General features: G+C 46.3%; 1 protein-coding gene across 1 annotated transcript in view; it reads left to right on the top strand.

Annotated features, from left to right (window-relative positions):
- The window catches only part of PCSK6 (proprotein convertase subtilisin/kexin type 6), a gene marked incomplete at its 5' end in the record, with an annotated part of 180,610 nt that overhangs the window by 79,639 nt on the left and 79,105 nt on the right, over positions 1-21,866 (top strand). Inside the window, 2 exons of the mRNA XM_032391278.1 lie at positions 16,447-16,619; positions 21,454-21,666. Of these exons, the coding sequence (XP_032247169.1) occupies positions 16,447-16,619; positions 21,454-21,666 (386 nt within the window). The remainder of the gene's footprint in view (positions 1-16,446; positions 16,620-21,453; positions 21,667-21,866) is intronic.

The raw sequence follows: 21,866 nt of genomic DNA, 5'->3' as shown, positions 1-21,866 counted from the left end.
TATATATTCTCTTTAGTGAAATGTCTCTTCCTATCTTTTGCTCATTTTCTAATTGTAATGTTTGATTTTTAACTGTTCAGTGTCGAGGGTTTTTTATATATCCTACCTACTAGTCCTTTGATGATTATGTTGTTTGTGAATATTTTCTCCCATTCTGTAGCTTGTGTCTTCATTCTCTTTAACAGGGACTTTTGCAGAGTAGAAGTTTTAATTTTGATGAAATCCATTTATGAATTTTTCCTTTTATGGATCAAGGTTTTTGGTATAAATCTAAGAATCCTTTGCCTTGTCTTCAATTCTGAAGATATTTTATGTTGTTGTTTTTTAAGTTTTTTATGGGTTTAAATTTTATATTTTGAATTCCATCTTGAGAGATCTTGAGTTGATTTTGTATAAGGTGTGAGACTTAGGTCAAGGTTTTCTGTTTTGTTTGCCTATGGATGTCCAGTTTTTCCAGCACCGTTTGTTAAAATGCCCATCTTTCTTCCATTGAGTTGCTTTTGCACTTTTGTCAAAAATCAATGGGAGCTTATTTCTGGGTTCTCTGTCGGTCTGTCCATATGTGTGTCTGTCCCTCTGCCAGTGTGGCATGTCTTGATTATTGTAGCAATATAAAAGTTGTGAAACAGGGTAAACTGATTGCTCCCACTTTTTCTTTTTTCAAAATAATTTTAGCTGTTCTAGTTCTTTTGCCTTTCCATTCAACTTTTACCATTATCTTGTCGATATCTACAGAAAAATCTTGCTGGGCTTTTGGTAGGGATTGTGTTAAACCTATATATCAGTTGGGATAATCGACATCTTTACTACGTGGAGTCTTTTAGCTCATCCACTGTGTCTCTCCATTCGTTTAAATCTTAGATTTCTTTGTCAGCATTGTGTAGCTTTCACTATACAAGTACTGTACGTGTTTGCTTAGATTTACACCTAAGTGTTTCATTGTATTTTAAGCAATGATAAAGAGCATTGTATTTTGAATTTTGATGTCCATGTGTTCATCATTAACGTATAGAAATGTAATTGTTTTTTGTATGTTGATCTTGTATCCTGCAATCTTTCTGAACTGGCTAATTTGTTCTAAGAGAGATTCCTTGAGATTTTATACTTGATAATGTCATCTGCAGATAGGGGTAGTTTTATTTCTTCTTTCTGATCTACATGCCTTTTATCTTTTCTTGCCTTATTGCCCTGGCTAGAACTTAAAACCTAGAGTAGACATCCTTATCTTGTTCCTGATCTTCAAGGGAAAGCAGTAAGACTTTCACCATTTCACCATTATGTGTAATGTTACCTACAGGTTTTTGTAGATGCTCTTTAGGAAGTTGACAATGTTCCCTTCTATTTCTAGTTTTTGGAGAATTTTTAAAAAATGAATGGGTATTGAATTTTGTCACTGCTTTTTTCCTCACTGAGTGATGTGATTATGTGATTTTTCTTCTTTAGCTTGTTAATATGGTAGGTTAGGTAGGTTGATTTTTGAATATTGATCCAGCCTAGAATCTTTGGAATAAACCCTACTTGGTAATGGTGTTTTCTTTTTATATGTTATTGAAATCTCTTTGCCATTATTTTGTTGAGGATTTTTGTGGATATATTCATGAGGAGTTTGGATCGATTATTTTCTTTCTTTCTTTCTTTTTTCCTGTACTGTCTTTGTCTAGTTTTTGTATCAGGGTAATACTAGCTTCAGTAAATGAAATGGGAAGTGGTCCCTCATCTTGTATGTTCTGAAAGTGATTGTGTAGAATTGGTGTTAATTCTTTAAACTTTTAGTAGAATCCTCCAGTGAAATCATACAAACCTGGAGATCTTTGGGAGAAATTTTTTTTTTTGAATTACAAATTCTATTTCTTGAAAAGTATTAGAGCTATTCAAATTATCCATTTCATAGTGGGTGAGTTGTAGCAGTTGGTATTTTTTGAGGAAGTGGTCCATTTTGCCTGAGTTGTCAAATTTATGTGTGTGGAGTTGTTTGTAGTATTATCTTAAATACACTTTTGATGTTTGTATAGTCTGTGGTAATATTCTCTGTTTCATTCCTGATACTGGTAATTTGTGTCTTCTCTTTTTTTTTTTTTCTTTGTCATTCTTACTAGAAGTTTATCAATTTGTTGATCTTTTCATAAAACCAGCTCTTTGTTACATTATTTTTTCCAGTGTTTTTCATTTTCAGTGTCATTGTCTTATGCTCTTATCTATATTATTTCCTTCCTTCCTCTTGCTTTGGGATTGCTTAGCTTTTCTTTTTCCAGGATCTTGAAGTGGATGCTTAGGTTATTGATTTGAGACTTTTCCTCTTTTCTAGCATAAACAATAGTGCTATAAATTTCCCTCTCACAGTAGTTTAGCTGTGTCTCCCATATTTTGATATGTTGTCTTTTCATTTGTGTTAAATTTCGTGTATTTTTTTTTCCTTGAGACTCCTTCTTGGACCCATAGATTATTTAGAAGTATTTTATTTTGTTTCCAACTGTTTGGAGATTTTTCTGTTATCTTTCTGTTATTGATTACTAGTTTGATTCCTTTGTGGTTGGAGAACACATTCTGTGTGAGTTCAGTTCTTTTAAATTTGTTGAGGTTTGTTTTATGACACAGGATCTAATCTATTTTGGTATAAGTTCTGTTGGCACTTGAAAAGAATGTTTATTCTCCTGTTGTTGGTTGGACTGTTCTAAAAACATTGATGACGGGGCGCCTGGGTGGCTCAGTTGGTTAAGCATCTGCCTTCAGCTCAGGTCATGATCCCAGGGTCCTGGGATCGAGCCCTGCATCAGGTTCCTTGCTCAGCCAGGAGTCTGCTTCTCCCTCTCCTTCTCCCTCTGCCCATCCCCCACCCCACTCATGCTCGAGCCCTCTCTCTCAAATAAATGAATAAAATCTTCAAAAAAACACGTACACACACAAAAATGTTGATGAGAACATTTGTTGAGTTGTTGAGTTCTTACACATACTTACTGATTATCTGTCTAGTTGTTCTATTAATTGCTGAGAGAAGAGTATTGAAGTCTTCAACTATAATTGTGGCTTTGTGTATTTCTCCAAGTTCTACCAGTTTTTGTTCACATATTTTGCAGCTCTGTTGTTTGGTGCTTATACATTTAGATTACTAATCTTCTTGGTGAATTGGCTCTTTTATTATTATAAAATATCTCTTTCTGTCTATGGTAATTTCCTTTGCTCTCTACTCTGTCTCATATTAATATAGCTACATCTGTTTTCATTTGATTAAGTTTTTATATTAGTGATATATTTTTTCTATCCTTTACTCTCATCCTGCCTATATTGTTATATTTGAAATGAGTTTCTTGTAGACAGCATATGTTTGGGCCATGTTTTTTATTTTTTTTATTTTTTTAAGATTTTATTTATTTATTTGACACAGAGAGAGAGACAGCGAGAGAGGGAACACAAGCGGGGGGGTGGAGAGGGAGAAGCAGGCCTCCCGCTGAGCAGGGAGCCCGATGAGGGGCTTGATCCCAGGACCCTGGTATCATGACCTGAGCCGAAGGCAGCTGCTTCACAACTGAGCCATCTAGGCACCCTGAGCCATGTTTTTTAATCCACCCTGCCAATCTCTGCCTTCTAATTGCTATATTTAGACCATTTACACTTACTGTAATTATTAATATGTTAGGATTGAAGTTTGCTATTTTATCTTTTGTTTTCTGTTTGTTCTCTCTGTTTTTAGTTTCTTTTCTTTTTCTTACCTTCCTATAGGTTATTTGAATACTTTTTAGAATCTATTTTGTTTATCTATAGCCTTTTCCTTTTTTGAGAGAGAGAGCACAAGCGGTGGGGAGGGGCAAGGGAGAGATAGAAAGAATCCCAAGCAGGCTCCACACTCAGTTGGAGCTTCCACTGAGTGTGGAGCCCAACAGGGGGCTCAGTCTCACAACCCTGAGATCATGACCTGAGCCAAAATCAAGAGTTTGACGCTCAACCAAGTGAGCCACCAGGCACCCCTATCTATGGCCTTTTTTTAGTGATTGCTCTTGGTATTACATTATATATACACATCACAGGCTTTGGGTGTTATCATTTTACCCGCTTGAGTGAAGTATGGAAACCTTATCTCTCTTACATCCTATTACCCTCTCCTGTTTGTAATTGTCTTAAATATATCTCTACATACATTCAGAACCACATCAGACAGTATTATAATTTTTGCTCCAATCATTAAACATTATTTAGAAAACTTGAAAGAAGGAAAGCCTATTGTAGCTGAAGGTTTGTGTGTCTTGTCCAATTTGGATAGAATTTGGCCATTATATCTTCTAGCACTTTTTCAGCCCTGCCCTCCTTCTCCTCTCCTTCTGGGACTCCAAGGACATGAACGTTAGACCTTTTGTTATAGTTCCAGAAGTCCCTCAGACTCTGTTCATTTTTATTGAGTTTTGTTTGCTGTTATTATTTTGTTTTATTTTTTAGTCTGTTTTCTCTCTGTTGTCAGACTGGGCAATTTCAGTTATTCTGTATTCCATTTCACTCTTTCTTCTGTCCACTGCATTCTGTTGTGAAATTCATTCACTTAGTTTATTTTGATTATTGTATTTTCAATTCTAAAATTTCTACTTGTTTCCTATGTATATCTTCTATTTCTTTGCTGAGACTTTGTTTCTTTGTTGAGGTTTTATATTTTTTCATTTGTTTCAAGCATATTTGTAATTGCTCAGAGAAACATTTGTATCATCGCTGCTTTAAAATCTTTATCAAATAAATCTGATGTCCCTGTTACCTCAGTGGTTGGCATCTATTGATTGTCTTGTATCATTCCATTTGAGGTCTTGCTAGTTCTTTTTATGATGTGTGACTCTCAGTTGAAACCTGTATATATTTGTATTATATTATGATGCTCTGGATCTTATTTAAACCTTCTGTTTCAGATGGCTTTCTCGGACACTGCTAGGTGGGGGAAGGGGACTCCACTGCTTTATTGTTGCCAGGTGTAGGTAGACATCCAAGTCTGCTCATTCACCCACTGTTGGCATCTAAGAGTGGAAGGGCTTCTCTCACCAGTGCTGAGCAGGGTGGGAGTTCCAGCTCCTCATGTGGCCTCCATTGAGGGGTCACCTTCTTACTGTGGTTGATGATGAAAACCCTGACTCACCACCAGGCCTCCTGAAATGACTCCAGCGGGGAGGGAGAGAGACACCTTTTCACTGACAGGTAGGGTGGAAGACCAAGCTTCCCCACAGGACCTTCACTGACACCATGGGGGTGAGCCTCTTTTCTGGTTGGCAGGGGGAAAGCCCTGCTTTTGTTCATCTAGGACGGGTGTTGGAGTTCCTCATTATAGCCTGACAAGGGTGAAAGTCTAGGCTCCCCACTTGGTCTTTGCTGCTGTGGGTTGGGGTAATGCCACAATCTTTTCTGTTGTGTTTGGCTAGAGTGGTGATTGTGTAAAGTTTCTGTCTTGCTGTGTCTCTCTTTGTTGGTGCTCTGGCTAGAGGGAACAGGCCTTGGGGGACTTTTTTGGGGGTCTGCTCCCATTGGTACTTCTAGGTTACCAGCATCTCCATTTCCAAGTCCAGCATATGTGAGACAAAAAGAATCCCAGGGAATTCACCACCATGTTGTTCCTTAGGTCCCAAGATCCCAAGGTAGTCTGCCTTCTTCTCTCTACCTTTCAGAGTCTTATGTTTGTTTCTTAGCAGAAAGAATGGGGAGAAGTGCTTCTAGTTGCCTTTTTTTTTAAGATGCAATATTTTCTTACATCATGTGAAGGATATTAGCGATACTTACTTTGAAGTTTTCTTCACATTTGCTTCATTAACCATATCTCCTTGGGTTCTTCTTATTATTGTCGTTTTGTTTCGCTTTTTAATTTGGTGGTGGTTCTCTTTCTTGACATTAGTTTTCCTGCTTGCTGATTACTGGTTATCGACTCGCGTTTGTGCCCACAGGTTGTGGTGGTTGTCAGGCCTGATGGCGGCGGTCTGTCTCTGATGTGGGAGGGGAGGGACCGGCTGCTCGATAGTGTCACTTCTGGCAGGGTGGTGGGGGGACTCCCTCTGCCAAGGGAGGCACTGTCCCACCTCTCTGGCCGCAGGGCACTGCGTTGCGTTGCGTTAGTATCTGAATAAAGCCTGCTGCGACTCCCTGCTCTCAGCCTGGAGGAGGCAGCTAACCTGCTTCTTCCTTAGCTCCTCCCACCAGGCCCGCTCAGGGGCTCCTCCTGTCCTGACACACCAGGCCTTGGGATGTCAGGCACTTCTGGAATTGCTCCTGCTGGCTGATCCTATCTGCTTGATGTCTGTCCACCATTCCTTGAAAGATCTCCTCTTCTGATCTTGTTTTCCAGAGCTGTTCCTGATTTGCTTTTTTTCTTCTTTTTCATGTTATTGCTGACGATTTGGGCCCCGGGGAGAGGGAGATGGAGCACTCAGTTTTCCGTCATGGTTCAATCTCCTTAGTGTTTTTCTTGCATCTCGTGCTCAGAACGATCCTGAGTTGGAATTTTTACAGCCGTTTCATACCTGGGGAAAGCGATAATCAAGAGGTCGCCTACCACGCCTAGGCTCACACAGCTGCTAGGAGGCAGAGCCCAGATGTGAACTCAGGCCTGCTGACTTGAAGCCTGGCTTGTCCCTTGCAGTGGTGTCTCTCTAGTGCTGGGACATAGCGGGGACCAGATGAGGACAGCTGCCACCAAGCCCTGTGAGCAGGAACAGAAGCAAAAAGGAAGGTTCCATGGTGTGCATGTGTATTCTTTTCCTCGACCAAATTCATATTCCTTCCAAACATAATTCTGGCCTTGTTTCTTAGCCTAAAATATAATAAACGAGGCTTTTCAACCTTCAAATGATAATGGCAATAACATTGGAGGGCAGAGACAAAGGATAGTGGCCATGATTCCTAGCCTCTCTTCTCACTTAACCTTTTGTTGTGTGCCCAGTTCAGCCCACTGATAGTAATGCTATCATTTGCTGGGGGCCCCAGGTGAGTTCGCACAGACTTCTCCCCTTTCCAAACCAGTGTTACAATTGGACCGACCCTCGTGGTTCTTAGACACCCTTCAGCAACAGGCATCAGGAAACTGAAAAATAGAAGTTTATTACTGACAACCTGGAAATGACACAACACAGCTGGGGTCACAGAGCAAGGTCATAGGTACAGAGAGAGAGAGAGAGAGAGTGGGTGCCCAGGTGGTGTGTTTGGGGGCGGGGGCTCTGTTTTCATTAGGGGTTGAGGGTTGGGACCTAGGGTTTCATGGGCTCACTCTATCAGTGAATTTAAAGTACTGGGAAGAGAAAAGACAAGTGGCCCAAATGGTCCCTTATCAAAATCAACCAAGATCTTTAAAACAAAGGTGCCTCCGTGGGGGGAGGTGGCCTGGCCCTTTATCTACTGTGGCTCCTAATTTGTTTGTTTGAGATAGATAGTCTTTGAAGTGGATGCCTCTTTGAAATGGATGCCTCAAGCAATTAAAAGCTTAATCAGGCACTTGCATTACAAAAAAAACCCCCAACCAAACCAATGAACAACAACGAAAAAAAATCTGCCAGAGCTTTACAGTACACTTTTCTTTACTCTTTTTTTTTTCTATTTAAAACCAATTAGCCAACATATAGTACATCATTAATTTCTGATGTAGTGTTTGTTCAATGACTCATCAGTTGCGTATAACACCCAGGGCTCACCACTTTAAAAAAAAAAAAAAGTCAGCCCCAGGTCTTTCTTGTTCAGGGTAACGCTCCGACCCTCTTAGCCCTTCTGCTTCCCGTGGGCATCGGTGGTGGGCAGCTCTCCGACTTGGCTGCCGGCAGCAACAGCAGCTCACCTACAAGCTGCGCTCCTTGGGATGCAGCCTTTCCTCCAGTCCTCAGAGGCCCCTCCCAGACCGTGGGCTGAGGGTCCGAGCCTGGCCTGAGCCTCAGCCTCAGATCTTAAGGGCTTGGCGGGGGCGGGGCCTGGGGGGAACTCCCAGCATCCTGTGGGGCAGGTGAGTGAAGCCCCGCCCCATTAGCTCTCGGAGGTGCCTCGCTTTGGGCAAGCTTCCCACCCGTGCTGATGCTTAACGAGATTCAGGCGTTTTCCTGAGGCCCGACGAGTGTCACCTGGGACACAGCGTGTTTGGTACAGCCCAGCGTGCTTCCAGAAGTGGAGAAGCACCCCTGGCCTGAGAGGCAGGTCCCAAGGCTGCTCCGGAGCGGGCAGCAGGGGCGAGCAGGGCGGCTGGAAGCTGCGAGGACTCCCCACCTCCTCGGACCTGGCAGATACTTAGAAACAGAAAAGCGCCCCTGCTCGGGCCTCCAGAAGTCCGCGCATCTTTTCAGCCTGTGTTTACTCTGGTTCTGGGAAGGAAAAGTAAAAGAGCAACTGCCAAATTTCCCTTGGTGTTTTTGTTCCATATTTTGATTGGGGAGCTGAATCATGTTTTTCCTTTCATAAACATGAAAATGTTAAGTACATAACAGCTAAATTAATCCGGGCTCATAAATTAGTTAATTATGTTAATTCAGAGTCACAGAATTCTCAGTCTCATTAGCGTTTCCATTAAGCAGTTTAGGCTTGTGAGCCTGTTAAGAGGACAGTTTAAGCTACAGATTAATCTTCAAAGGCTCCAAGTAGATACTCAACTGCAGTAGGATTTAAAATGTGCTGGGGAGGTGTGGGGGGATTTAGTGAATGTGGGCAGCTACTACTTAGGAGCTGTGCTCTCAGGGAGCTGGGGTTCCCCCCCTCCCTACTCCTCACCCCCATATTAGCATCAAAGGCCCCCGCCTGCTGGGTCTGAGCATCCATAGGTTAAGCAGGAGCCATGGGAAGGAGGAGATGGACAAGAACCGGCCATCGCTGCCTCACCCCTGTGTCTCCTAGACGGCCATGCCCTCCCAAGCCACCCTCCTGCAGCACCCCCCCCCCAGGACAGATAAGACTGGTTCTTGAACGCCCTGGGGTGCACCATCTGGGCTCCTGAGATTGCCCTCACAAAGGCTGAATGAGAAGTAGCTGCTTCCGAGGGTATGTGAGAAAGATAGACAGGGAGGGGGCACACTCAAGTCTAAGTGACAGGCTGAGCCTCAGGCGGCCTTTGTTCATGGCAGCGTGAATGTCTTACTTTTACCATCTTCAGAGGCCAGTTCAGGGCATGTGCTCCCTTACTATATCACAGGTGCACATCCCACCAGGGTCCCTTGCTGTCTGTCCCCATTTGCCGAGTGGATATATGGGTGCCCCATCTGGCTCAGAAGCATGCTGTCATGTCCAGTGCCGCCAACTCTCCCTGAAACTCTTTGTGCTTTCGGGTGATCCACTGTTATTCTCTGGCCCCTGTTCCCTGGGCTGGAAACCAAGAAAGCCCGTCTAGATTTCAAATCTCAAGAGAGGGACTGAGGCTCTTCTAGTTTTTACCATTCTTTGAAAAATCAACAGAAGCTGATTATGAAAGAGTGACCTGTTTTAAGCTATAGCTTTCATTATTATTCAGGCCTGGTGAGGCCAACAGATCAGGAGACAATGGCCATCGAACAGAGTTGGTGACTCACAGTTCCCAAGAGGAGAGAGTACTCTAAGCCATGGAGGCCAGGAGGGCAAGCACCAGGGTTGGTCAGGAGTCAGAGGGAGCAAGGGAAGTCTTCGGCTGAAGCCTTTCTGGTTTCTGCCGGAAAGAGTGGGCATGGAAGAGTAAGCGTGGTTCATTTGAATAATTTCAGTGGGCTCTGGAGCTGAGGGGCTGTCCTTAGTTGTCTGGTTCCTGGTTATGGGGTAATTAGGGCAGGTGGAGGGTGGCCCAGAGCACCAAAAGCTCCATAAAGGAGATGGTTGGAGGTGTGGTCTCTAGATTGATTAGTTTGTACATGGAAAACATGCCTCCTGGGAGAGTTCTTTACTATTTTGAGGAATTGGCCAGCCCTGGGGTGTGAGGGTGAGCAGTCCCTCCAGAATCAACAAGGCCCCAAGAGGTCAAAGCATCAGAATCACAGAAAATAAAAGACGTGGTTAATGCAAGACCCTCGCTGCCATGGGCCTCATCTCATTGACCCTGGGTGCTATGGTAGGACATGCCCAGGGGTTTAGTGGTTTACCACTGGTATGCAGCTGCATTTCCACTTTGGAAGGAGATGGCCTGGCTCCATCAGGAGAGCAAGAACAGAGCAGGAGACCAAGAGAGACTTGGCTTGGTCGTCAACCAATGGTCTTTAAGCATTTCACGTCACAATGGCGAACGTAGATGTGCTTGACACCTCAGCAGACCACAGCTCCCTGGGGTTCATAGAACAAGGCTGTCATGCGTGGGCACATTTAGAGATTGGAGAGCCCTGTTACGGTCTCAGGCAATAAGTGGAGTTGACAGAAACCTTTTAGATTTGTAACATTTCTAAACAACTGTTGAAACCTCACTTGGCCCAGAATGGCTGCTGGTAGAACAGAATGTCCTGTAGTCTTAGTGGATAAAAACAAAAAAACAAAAAAACAAAAAAACAAAAAACAACAACAAAACCCCCCAAAAACCAATTCCCTATGGATTTACTAAAATAAACTCAGGATTAATGAGCGAAGTTTGTTGGGGAGGCCTATTTGTCACACTCAGGAAGCTACAATCTAGTTTTACTTTCCACTGTTCATTGCTCTTACATTGCCATTCATTTGCTGAAGGCAAAATACATTACTTTTCAATAAACAAAAGTGGGCCCAGCGTGTCCTGCTCCCCCACCTTCCTCCAGACGTTAACAACCTGGGCTGATAACTGACTTCTTGTATTGGGGGTGTGTGTGTGTGTTCGTTCTTCTCCTTCCTTCCCCTCCCCCCGCCCTTTATTTTTAGCTCACCGACAGAAATTTACTTTCACTCCATTCTGGAGGCTACAAGTCCAAGATCAACGTGTTGGCAGGTTGGGTTTCTTTGGAGGTGTCTCTCCTTGGCTTACAGATGGCTGCTTCTCGCTGTGTCCTCATGTGGTCATCACTTGGTCTGTGTGTTGTCTGGGTCTGAATTTCCTCTTATAAGGATACCAGTCATCTTGGATTCGGGCCCACCCAGCTGGCCTCATTTTCCCGTAAATACCTCTTGAAAGACCTTATCTCCAAATCCAGTCACACTGACCTTGCCATGCCTTTTAACATGGAGCTTCCTCACAAAGTTCAGAGGGAATGCTGTGTCTCAGGCTGCTTTACAGGGTCAACGGCAGGTCCATGGGCCTGTAATTTGGAAGGTTGCACTATAAATTAGTAGCGGGGGGAGAGGAGGAAGGACAGGTCACTCTGAAAAAAGGGCTGCTGGTTATTGACACTGGACCAAGAGACTTGTAAAATCATCCTGAATTTCAGCAAGTTCTCCAGGGCATGTAAAATATTATTGGGTCCAGGCAGTTTTATAGACACACCTAAGTGGGGTTCGCTCCTGGATGCAGCTTCTGTGCAAACCAGAGCTGCCTGCTGGGGGATTGAGCCCCCAGAGGACTCTGAGCTGTTCCCCCAGACACAAACTCGTCTGCTCCTGAGAAGCACCATCTTCCTTCTCCTCCGTGCTTGTCTCACAGACTGGTCCTCATAATGGACAGTCGGGCACGTGTTTGTCCTGCCACCGTGAGCGTGCCAACCACCCGGAGCTCATTTGCCAAACCAATGCCTGGCCCCAATTTTTTTTTCTGTACCTGGGTCTTTCTTTTTTCATCAGAGAAATGATGATTGTTTTTCTTCGATTCGGCGTTTCCAGAGAACCATTCACGTTTAAAGCTAATATTGGAACAGCAGGTTTCCACTGAAAATATTTACCTTTTATTTGTTGGCAACTTGTCAGTGTTGGGGGAAAATAGATGCTTCATTAAAATCTAAATATGTTATACTTTCTTCCTCACACATAAGTCGCTCTTCTTCCGAGATGAAAAGCATCATGAGAGGTGTTGAGAAATTATTCTGGTTGTCTGTTTTTACATATTTTTGATGTCTTCTAGCATCTCTTTCTTCTTGTTCAAAAGTAGGCCCTGAGCACTGACCAATGCATAGTATTGTTGAATCCCAATATTGGACACCTGAAGCAAATATAATACTATACGCTCATTATACTGAAAAAAAATTTTTTTTAAAGTAGGCATTCCCACACCTATAACTTGCATGGAGAAGTCTAGAATATCAGGTTACATTTCAGCACTAGAACATCAGAATTGATTTTGGTTGCCTGTGTGGCTGGCAGGGCCTTCTGCCCTGGCCAGCCCATTGTGGAATATAAGGGTACATAGAACAAAGCTACCATTTCTCCAACAGCACCAGGTACTATGGCCTCAACATATATTTAATCCTCTCAACTACTCTGCCAGGTAAATATTGTGGAAGACGAGGCCTCAGAGAATTTGAGATCCTGGCCCAAGGTTAGACAGAGCTGAGATCCCACCCCAGGGCTCTGTGACCCCTGTTCCATTTCCCCCTGCTGTGAGTTGCTCTTCATCTTGCCAGAGGCCACACCTTTTGCCACACCACATGGCCAACGTCCTGTACTGGTTATGGCCCCTCTCTTTGGGCTGATGGCTGAGCGAGCACCTGGGCCCAGTGTCTCTGACATAGAGGGAAGCCCTGGGCTCACAGACCAGTGACTGGAGAGAGATAACATTTCAGATCACCCTGATTCTCCTTGTCCAGCCAGAAATCAGAAAAGAGGAGGTGCGCTGAGCTGATGGGACAGCCCCACCGTTGAAAGGGAGAAAGGCCCCCACAAGAGATGCCAATAAACTCCGACAAGTTTGACCCCCATTATAACTCCTTTGATCTTCAAAGGGAAGTTGTTGTTACTCTATTTAAATTAAGGATCTCTGTCTATCAAAAGGCACCATCAACAAAGTGAGAAGACAAGGCATCAACTGGGAGAAGATATTTATAATGTGTATAACCAACAGAGGATTAATTCCCGGTACTAGCAAAACTTAGCCATATATAGTTTAAGCAAGCATGCAATTGTATTAACCCACTAGTTTTTTTTTTTTTTTAATGTTTCATTTATTTATTCATGAAAGTCAGAGAGAGAGAGAGAGGCAGAGGCAGAGGGAGAAGCAGGCTCCCCGCCTAGCAGGGAGCCCGATGCGGGACTCGATCCCAGGAACCTGGGATCATGACCTGAGCCGAAGGCAGACGCTTAACCATCTGAGCCACCCAGGCGCCCCTAACCCACTAGTTTTTAAAAGGCAATGAAAGGAATCATCCAAAATTCTGAGCAGTTTCCTCTTTGAGGGGCAGGGCATGGGTAGAGACCCCAGTGGGTCATGTTTATATTTGCATTGAATGGATGGAGGGTTCATGGGTGTCAATTATTTTTTTAGGCTTTATCACTAACATGTATGTAACATATGATCCTTCATACATATTAAAGAGTATATGTTTTTAAAATAAAGGTAAAAAGGGATTAGTTACTGTTAACAACCCCTGGAAATTGTTGTCTTTATTCCTGTGTTTACAGATGGGGAAACTGAGGCTCAGTGGGTTCCCACTAGCCACTAACATGCACATTGGGTCCTTACTGCCAGGCACTTTACCTGAATCATCTTTTTTGGTTTTTCTGGCACCTCTGTAGATAAAATAACTTTCCTCATTGCGACCTACAGGAAATGGAGGCCTGGTTGACATGAGGTAAACTCCCAGAGCCACTGGTTGGTGGTCACGGCAGGGCTGTCACCTGTGGCATGCCCCATCACCCTCCTGCCGGCTTCAAGGCACAGTGTGGGTGAGAGTTTTGTTCCACGGGCCTCTCCTTGGGAGTAGTGATGAGGGGTCCACATCCAATTGCCATGTGGCGCCATCTTAGTGCCTAAACAGGGGCCATCCTAAGCCAGGCAGTTGAGGTCTTATCTGTGTCAGCTTGGGCCACCATCACAAAATTCCACGGACTGGGAGCTTAAGCAACAGACAGTTATTTCTCACAGTTCTGGAGGCTGAAAGTCCAAGATCAAGGTACCGGCCCATTCTGTTCCCCTGTGAGGGCCCACTTTGTGGCTCACAAATGGCTACCTTCTCTGTGTCCTCACATGGTGGAGACAGAGATGCAAGCTCTCTGCCGACTCTTCTTATAATAGGCTCTAAGCCCATCATGGGGGCCCCACCCTCATGACTTCATCTAAACCTAATTACCTCCTAAAATTCCTACCTTCATCACACTGGGGGTTGGTGCTTCAACATGTGAATTTGGCGGTTGGGGGGACACAAACATTTAGTCCATCACAGGTAGTAAAGAGAGGAAGGGAAATAGATGGGGATCCGGAAGGTAGAACAGAGTGTTGAAGGTAAAATTTATTTCTACTTCTCATTTTTAAGGCCTTGCGGCCATAAAGAAATAGTTCTTCTAACGACTCCAGCACCCTCTCTCACCGCCTGTGCCTATTTGGCTGACACTCCCGAGGGGCTCTCGGCACTGTCATTGAACTCCTGATGTCTCCCAGACCTCAGTCTTACTGTTGTTTGGCTATAAATTTCTCTGACACGGATTTTGAGTACAGTTTCCAGACTTTTGGAGCAGGAGTTTCCAGTTTGCTTGTAGTGCCCCACCCAAGTGGAGGGCCAACCTGGCGCACCTTCGAGCAGCTCCCCCTCCTCCTACAACCACGACTGTCCTACTCAGCCTCCCAGGGACCCTGCCCAGGGCCTCTGACCTTTTCTCTCTCAGCTCACAACAGGGCAGATGTTAAGGAGAACACTTCAGAGCAACCTGAACTCTCAAATCCGGGCAGCATGAATTGATAGGGTAGAAGAGTTTACTGCATTTCAATCATCTTCACGTGCTCTGTCAGTAGGAAGTCGCTCACCCTGACAAATCGTAAAGTGCTTTTAGTTGTTTGTCTACAACCCATGTGTTACTGGGTGAGAGATTGGGTATCATTTGAAATTTATGTGTTCGGGATCTCTGCCTCTCAAACCACCCATCAAAAGTGACAGCAGAGCATCTCCACAATTACAGTGTAATTTACATAAAACATCTGTCCCTGAGCACCTGGGGAGGGTGTCCCCTCGAAGAGTCTCCTTCCCATGGTTCTTCCTGCCTGAGCCCCGTACCGTCTCTTTTCATCCTGGGGATAAGTCACTGTTCTGTCTTTTAAAATCATTCGTTTTCAGAGTTTCTATTCTTGGCATACCCGCCATATGTGGACGCAGATTCTGGGATGTGGCATGAATAGATCCAGCCCAGGCTGGGAGAGCTGGGGGCCTCTCTGCTCGGTGAGGGGAACCTCAGGGAGAGTGCTGCCTGGGCTGGGGTGCACGGGAGGGGAAGCTGCAACCATTTACAATCGTGTCTTAGAAGAGTCTTTAATGGTACAGGGAAATGTTCTGTATGAAGTTCTGTAGTAAAAAAAAAAAGAACTTGGAGAGAAAGTGCGTGCTGGGGCCAAAGAAAAGTACTGGAAGAAAATAACCAAAATATTATCACTAGTTATTTCTCTATTTTCCAAACTTTCTGCAAAGAGCATATGTGATGCTTCTAATCAGAAAAAGTCCTCTTTTCTGTTATGTTTTAAATAGCTCAAGATTTAAAATTCATTGGCACGGCCACCGCACACATGGGGCTGGGCCTGGTGGAGGAGGAGCTCCTGGGGGCCTCGGAACGGGGTGGCTGTGGGGACTGAGCAGTCACCTAGAGCGCTGGTCTGGGGTCGGCTGGTCCCGGTTTACTGAGTCTCCAAGAGGTCCAATTTTACGTATCTGCTAGTGTCCAGGCAAGATGTGCTGGTGGCTGTCATTACCCCTGCTTCCCAGTTAGTGCCAGCATCGCTGAGACCCCCTCTCTGGGTGAGGCCTGGGGACACCATACCTGCTAGATGTGGAGTGTGATCAGTAATGGAGACAAAGCTTGGGCCTGGGGTGTGCGGGGACCCCCGGCCAAGAACATAGGCAATGGGAGAGGCTTGTGGCTCCCTCCCTCTCCTTCTGGGGTGCTCTTGAGGAAGGGGTAGTCCCCACCACCTAAAGACCCCTCTGGGACACACAAAACCTGAACACACACTGAGATATAAGAAGCCTGCTCCTTGAGAGACTACGGTGTGGCCCTCTGTCGTCCAGGTTAAAAACTCCTAGTTACAAATCAGAGATGGGAGTGATTTTTTTTTTTTTTTTAAAGAGAAATAAGAGAGAGAAATAAACTGTTGACAGCAGGGAAAGTGGAGCTCTATTATAGAAATAATCATCGTAATCATTCTATTATGTTCCACTTTTCAATACCAGAGTGACTGCGTGCTACCAAGGAAACAGTTTACAACAGTTTACATCCTATCTTTTCCAAACGGTTCCATTTCCTTTGTTGCTGTCCCATGCTGGGGACACCACAGCGTGGCCCCAGATGTCATTTGAATTCCTTCACATCAGCACAGGATGGGGAAAGAGGTTTTCCAGAATGAGGCTGGAACATTCCTGAGCTGGGGGGCGGGGGTGGGAGGGTGGAGGGCTCTCCGGCTGCGCCCCAGGGTCACAGTCTGTGCGGCCCCGAAAAGTGCCGAGCGGGCGTGCACGGGGCCTCGTTGTGTGCTTTCAGGCATCCGCATGCTGGACGGCGATGTGACAGATGTGGTTGAAGCCAAGTCACTGGGCATCAGACCCAACTACATCGACATTTACAGCGCCAGCTGGGGACCAGATGATGACGGGAAGACCGTGGACGGGCCTGGCCGACTGGCTAAGCAGGCCTTCGAGTATGGCATTAAAAAGGTGTGAGTCTTCCAGGGCTACGGTGCATCTCGCCAGGGTGGGGAGGGAATAGTAAAAATAAATAAATAAATAAATAAAATTAGCAATTAAAAATTAGGGTGACACAAGCCAGAGCCCCCAAAATGGGGCCAGGAAGGCCCTGCCGTGCCACGACCAGTGTGAGGGAGAAGGCATTTCAAGGCTCAGGGGAGTGGCATTCTACCAACCAGAGCAGAAGGATTTCACCTTGTCATAAAGAGGCTATTCTAGCAGGTGCCCGCTGGTCACCCACCAGGCCCAGGACTCTGTGCCTAGAAGCCTGACAGCTCCCAGCTGAGAGGTGTGGGCAGGTGGGCCCTAGGGGTCTTAGTCTGACTACCTGGCTTGTTACTTGTGTGGTGGAAGGGGCTGTCCTGGGCCTCGGTCCCCCTGCCCACAGAAACACCCAGCCATGGAGTTTCCCATGTCCATCACGGAGTGTGCACTCATCCAGCAGCACCACCCCCACCACCAAACAGGAAGTCTTGGCCTTGTTGCCCTCCCCAGCACACAGCCTAACATGTTTAGGATTTCTTGGGTAGAGCCTCACGAGGGACTAAACAGAGCAAATATCCAAGCACAGGTTCTCCGCTGACCGGCTGAGGGGAAGCAGAGGAGACTGGCAGGCTTGTTCTCCACCGGCCAGGAAGCCCACCCACAGTCACTCTGGGATCATTAGTCCTGGATCCTTGGGAGTCAAACATGCAGGGGAGGGGGGCGGCGGAGAGGGACCTGGAGATGACCCAGTTCTTATAAGCCAGCTGGTGAGGCAGATTTCTGGGCGAGGACAGCTTCTTGGAGCAGACAGATGGAGCTGCGGTCAGTGTCCGGGTGGCCCTGGGTGGCCCAAGGCCCAGCCCAGAGTACAAGGTATGGCCTGGTGATGCTGGTGGGGGTTGGGCAGGAAGTCCAAGCATCCCTGGGCCAGCATTTGTACTTCTGACTTCTCCTATGGGAGGCAGGACAGTAGGGCTGCAAAGGCGGGGGTGGTTCTGGTCCCTTTTATTATTTATGCTTTAGAACGTTTTTTAAAAGTCCTTATTTTATTATAACCTATGTGCCATGATTAAAATGTGATTAATAAGTAGTTAATGAACAAATGAAATATTATCAGAGGATCCTATTAAAAGCAGCCTTTCTTTGTCTCCCCCCCCTCCCCCCCCCAGTCCTGCCCCATAGAGGACCAATTTTTTTTTTTTTTTTTTTAACTCTGTTCCCTTTTTTCTTTCTTCTAAATAATAGGATTTGACTGCTTTTTTGGATAAATTGAGTTTGGTCATTTTCTATGACTTTTTTATGGGGTTTGAGTATTTATCTCTTAGCATGTCCCCAACCTTGGCATTTGACCTCATGGTCATGCTTGGGACACCACCCAACTGCCTTTGTCCCCCGTGACTTGAAGAAAATGCAGAGGCTGCTTCTGTCAGGTTGCTGAGCCCCTGAGCTGTGCTAGGTGCTGGTCCAGGGATGCTGGAAGGTTCAGGTGTGACCAAGGCAGCTGCTGCCTCCAAGGGGCTGCGAAGTAAAACTATCTTATCTTCCCAGTGCTCGGCTCCTACCACCCACTAGATCACATGGATCTCACTCTTGATGACAAGTGGGACATCCTAAAAGTTAAGCTTTAATTTAAGTTGTCAATTAGAGATCGCATCTTCTGTGTGGAAGATACTGCTTGGAACGGTGTTAATCCTTAACGTGTCCTTCTCTGAGATGATTTCGAAAGATCTGAGGTCTCAGGACAGGGCCCCCCATTTCCTGGAGAGGTCAATGATTGTTTTCAAATGATTGTTGGGTATCGCAACTTCACTTAGCTTTGCATCGACTGAACCTGTGTGGGGCTTTGGAAAGTCGGGAGCTGCAGAGAGGGGCTCTTTGCATTCCGGAGTCTGAGCAGGACTGGCTTTACTAGGGCTGTCAGGGGAGTGAAGAAGGTGCAGAGGGGACCGTGTGGCTCCCCGTCATTCTTGTCACAGTTTCTTGAAATACTGAGGTCATTCCATTTTTTCCCCAGTCATTCTGAAGTAAAATCTGTCATATAGGGATCCTTAAATCGTAGCTGTGTGAAGTTGTCACTGAAAATCCTTCTCGAAATTTGATGGTCTCAAACCAGACCACATTTCCCCCCCATCTGTTTTTCCTCCTCGATGCCCCATTTGTCAGCTACAGTCTTTTTCTGTCAAGTCTGACTTCATCTCTGGTAGATGATGTGGTTTTGTGGTAGGAGACTTCGGAGGCCATCATCTGGCCCAGAGATGTGCCTGATGTCGGTCCTTAGGAAGCCTTACCCCTCGCGTGGCTTGTCATCCCAAAGGGGAGAGGCAACATCACTGAGGCTGGAAACACTGGCCTTGTCCAGATGCCAGGCATTTGCAAGCCCTCAGGCACGGTGCTTTGGAGTTCACAGATGAACCCTTCACCTCCCAGGCGAGGCGCTGAAATACGTTTGGATCGGGTTGAGGTTGTGACTCTCCTGAACAGAAACACCAGTTCACGGCTAGGGTAGAACTGTCCCCTAGAGCTTCTGTCCCATGGCTTCCAAGACATGGGAAGTGAAAATATAATCCTCAGAGATAGCTAAAACATCTCGTCACACCTCAGATCTGGGTGTTTCCTCCACCTCATTCTTTGCAGGAGGGAGAGAGGTGTTTGATGCCTTGACAAACCTGGGAGAATGGATTAGTCTAGGAGTAACTACGCAGCGTAAGGTGGGAGATGGGGGCCTTTGGCATTTTAGGCCCTTGTTCCTCAAAGTGGGGTCCAGAAGCAGCCATGCGGGCATCACCTGGGAGCTCATTAGAAATGCAGAATCTCGGGGCACCCCCAGACCTACCGAGTCTGAGTCTGCCATGTAGCAAGACCCCCATGGGGTGACCTGTGTGCACGCTCACGTATGAGGAGTGCTCTCTGGGGACATTCTCTGTGCTGCTGGAACAATAAGGTTCTAGGCTCCACTTTGCAAAATGACAGCCTTTCATAAATAATTTAGAGTGGGGTGGGGAGCGTCTTAGAGATGATTCTCATGCACTAAAGATAGGCTCCGTTGGGTTAAATACCTTTCCATTTTGATTTTAGTTTCTTTGAACTAGCCTCCAATTAATCTCTCCCTGTAGGTAATTATATGCACAGACACACCCATTTCCACAGTACTTGGTGCCTTTTTTCCAGAAGGTTGACCTTTTGGCTAAATGTGAGTAACCTTTCTGTGGAGCTCTTGGCCATGCGGACAGGTCCGCCTGGGAGACGTGGAAAGCAGTGTGAGTAAGGCAGCTTTGAGCAGCGGGACTGGGTGAGCACGAGGGACCTCCCGGGGGCTCCATTGAGAGCCTCAGGTTAGAAACTGGAGGAAAGGTCAGAGTCATGACAAATGGGCACAAAAGGGCAAGGAACTGTTGTCCACTTGGGCTACAGAGTGGAGAGTCATGGGGCTTTCCGAGCAGGTGGGTCCGCTCAGCCCGGGGTGGACTTGAACTTTGGGTGAGTGTAACGCATCCAGTCAACAGCAAGGCTTCCATTGGACTCTATGGGGATCACAGAATTTTGTTGCAAGTTTTCTTTAAATTGGCCAGTTGTTGAGCATAAGTATCAATTTCTTCCCACATGTTTGGAAAGGAGGGTCCTTGACAAGGACACCAAAGTAACCAGTCCTGTGGGTCTGGTTTCATGGAGATGGGTGTTGGCGCCGTTCTCTTGGGCTGGCTGCGCATCACCAGCGGGTCCAGCCACTCGGACAGAATGGGTCAGGTCCGTCTTGGGTTAGTTAATCTTTAACTAGTGTTTGGGACTGGGGCGAGCACTTGGTTGGGTCAAAAATCCTTGATTCTGTGGGTGTGGGATGAAACAGAGCTGCAGGAACCGACCCTGACGGCCACTGTCTTTCAAAGACTTGCTTTCACATGTATGTTCTGAAAAATAAAGACCTACATACAGGTGAAGCTGCTGGCTTTGACTGGCGTTGACCACCCGACTGCTTTATTTTTTTTTTAATATTTTATTTATTTATTTGAATGAGAGAGAGAGAGCATGAGCAGGGGGAGGGGCAGAGGGAGAAACAGACTCCCCGCTGAGCAGGGAGCCCGATGTGGGGCTCGATCCCAGGACCCCGGGATCATGACCTGAGCTGAAGGCAGATGCTTAACCAGCTGAGGCACCTTGGTGCCCTACCTGACCACTTTAATGTGTACCCGTGGCAGAGACCCTGGGCAACTCATAGGATGGCCCCAAGCGGCTATGGATTCTGGACCATGACCCATTTTATCTGTTGAGTCTTCACCCAGAATTCATGGTCCCACCCCCTCTTTTCAAAACCTTGCTCTCCAGGACATGTGCTTCTTCCACTGGGTTTTCAGGAAAATTCGCCCTCTGCCCCCACAGGACCAGCTCTTTCATTCCCCACAGCTTTCGAGCTCGAAAAATTAATAAGTTCAGCCATCAACTTTCATCTCAGTAATACTTGTGGCACTGCTTGTCTTTGCAATGCTAGGTCATCAGGGTGGAAATTACAGGCATGGCTCTGGAGTAGAACAGCTCATACGAGGGCCCTTGATTTTCCCCTGAAGAGCAGAGAGGGCTTTCTGGGCCATCGCCCCAGTGCAATCCTGTGATTCTGCCGTTGTAAGGCTCTCGCCACAGGCAAAAGTGCTCTATTAAAATGAAAGGAGAGCCCACAGAACCATGTGGCATCCCTATGGTCTGAACACATCCTTCTCAGACCCTCGGAAGGGACATTCCAAAGGAAGGACTCCAGGCCGGCGCGAGACCCAGCCCACGAGGTTCTGGCTGCCGGGGCTGACGCCTTGTTCTCCTTCTTCCCCTCTAGGGCCGGCAGGGCCTGGGTTCCATTTTCGTCTGGGCCTCTGGGAATGGCGGGAGAGAGGGGGACCACTGCTCCTGTGATGGCTACACTAACAGCATCTACACCATCTCCGTGAGCAGCACCACCGAGAACGGTTACAAGCCGTGGTACCTGGAGGAGTGTGCGTCCACCCTGGCCACCACGTACAGCAGCGGCGCGTTTTATGATCGGAAAATCGTGAGTTCTCTCGGCCAGGTGGAGAGCCTAGGACGCACGCCTTCGGCCCTTTGGGGGCAAGTTTCTTTCCCTCTTCGCAAAAAGAGGAGCCAGGTTGAGGCCAGTCTGTCCCGGGTCCCAGAGTACTGACTTTACCCATCGGTGAACTGCTCGTGCCTTGAGGGAAACCCCAGTCCCTTGGCAACCACCCTCAGAGCCTG

The sequence above is a fragment of the Phoca vitulina genome, unplaced genomic scaffold (genome assembly GCF_004348235.1).
Source record: "Phoca vitulina isolate PV1807 unplaced genomic scaffold, GSC_HSeal_1.0 scaffold61, whole genome shotgun sequence".
NCBI lineage: Eukaryota > Metazoa > Chordata > Mammalia > Carnivora > Phocidae > Phoca > Phoca vitulina.
Note: the sequence above shows the minus strand (reverse complement) of the source record. Positions and strands in the feature narration are given on the sequence as shown.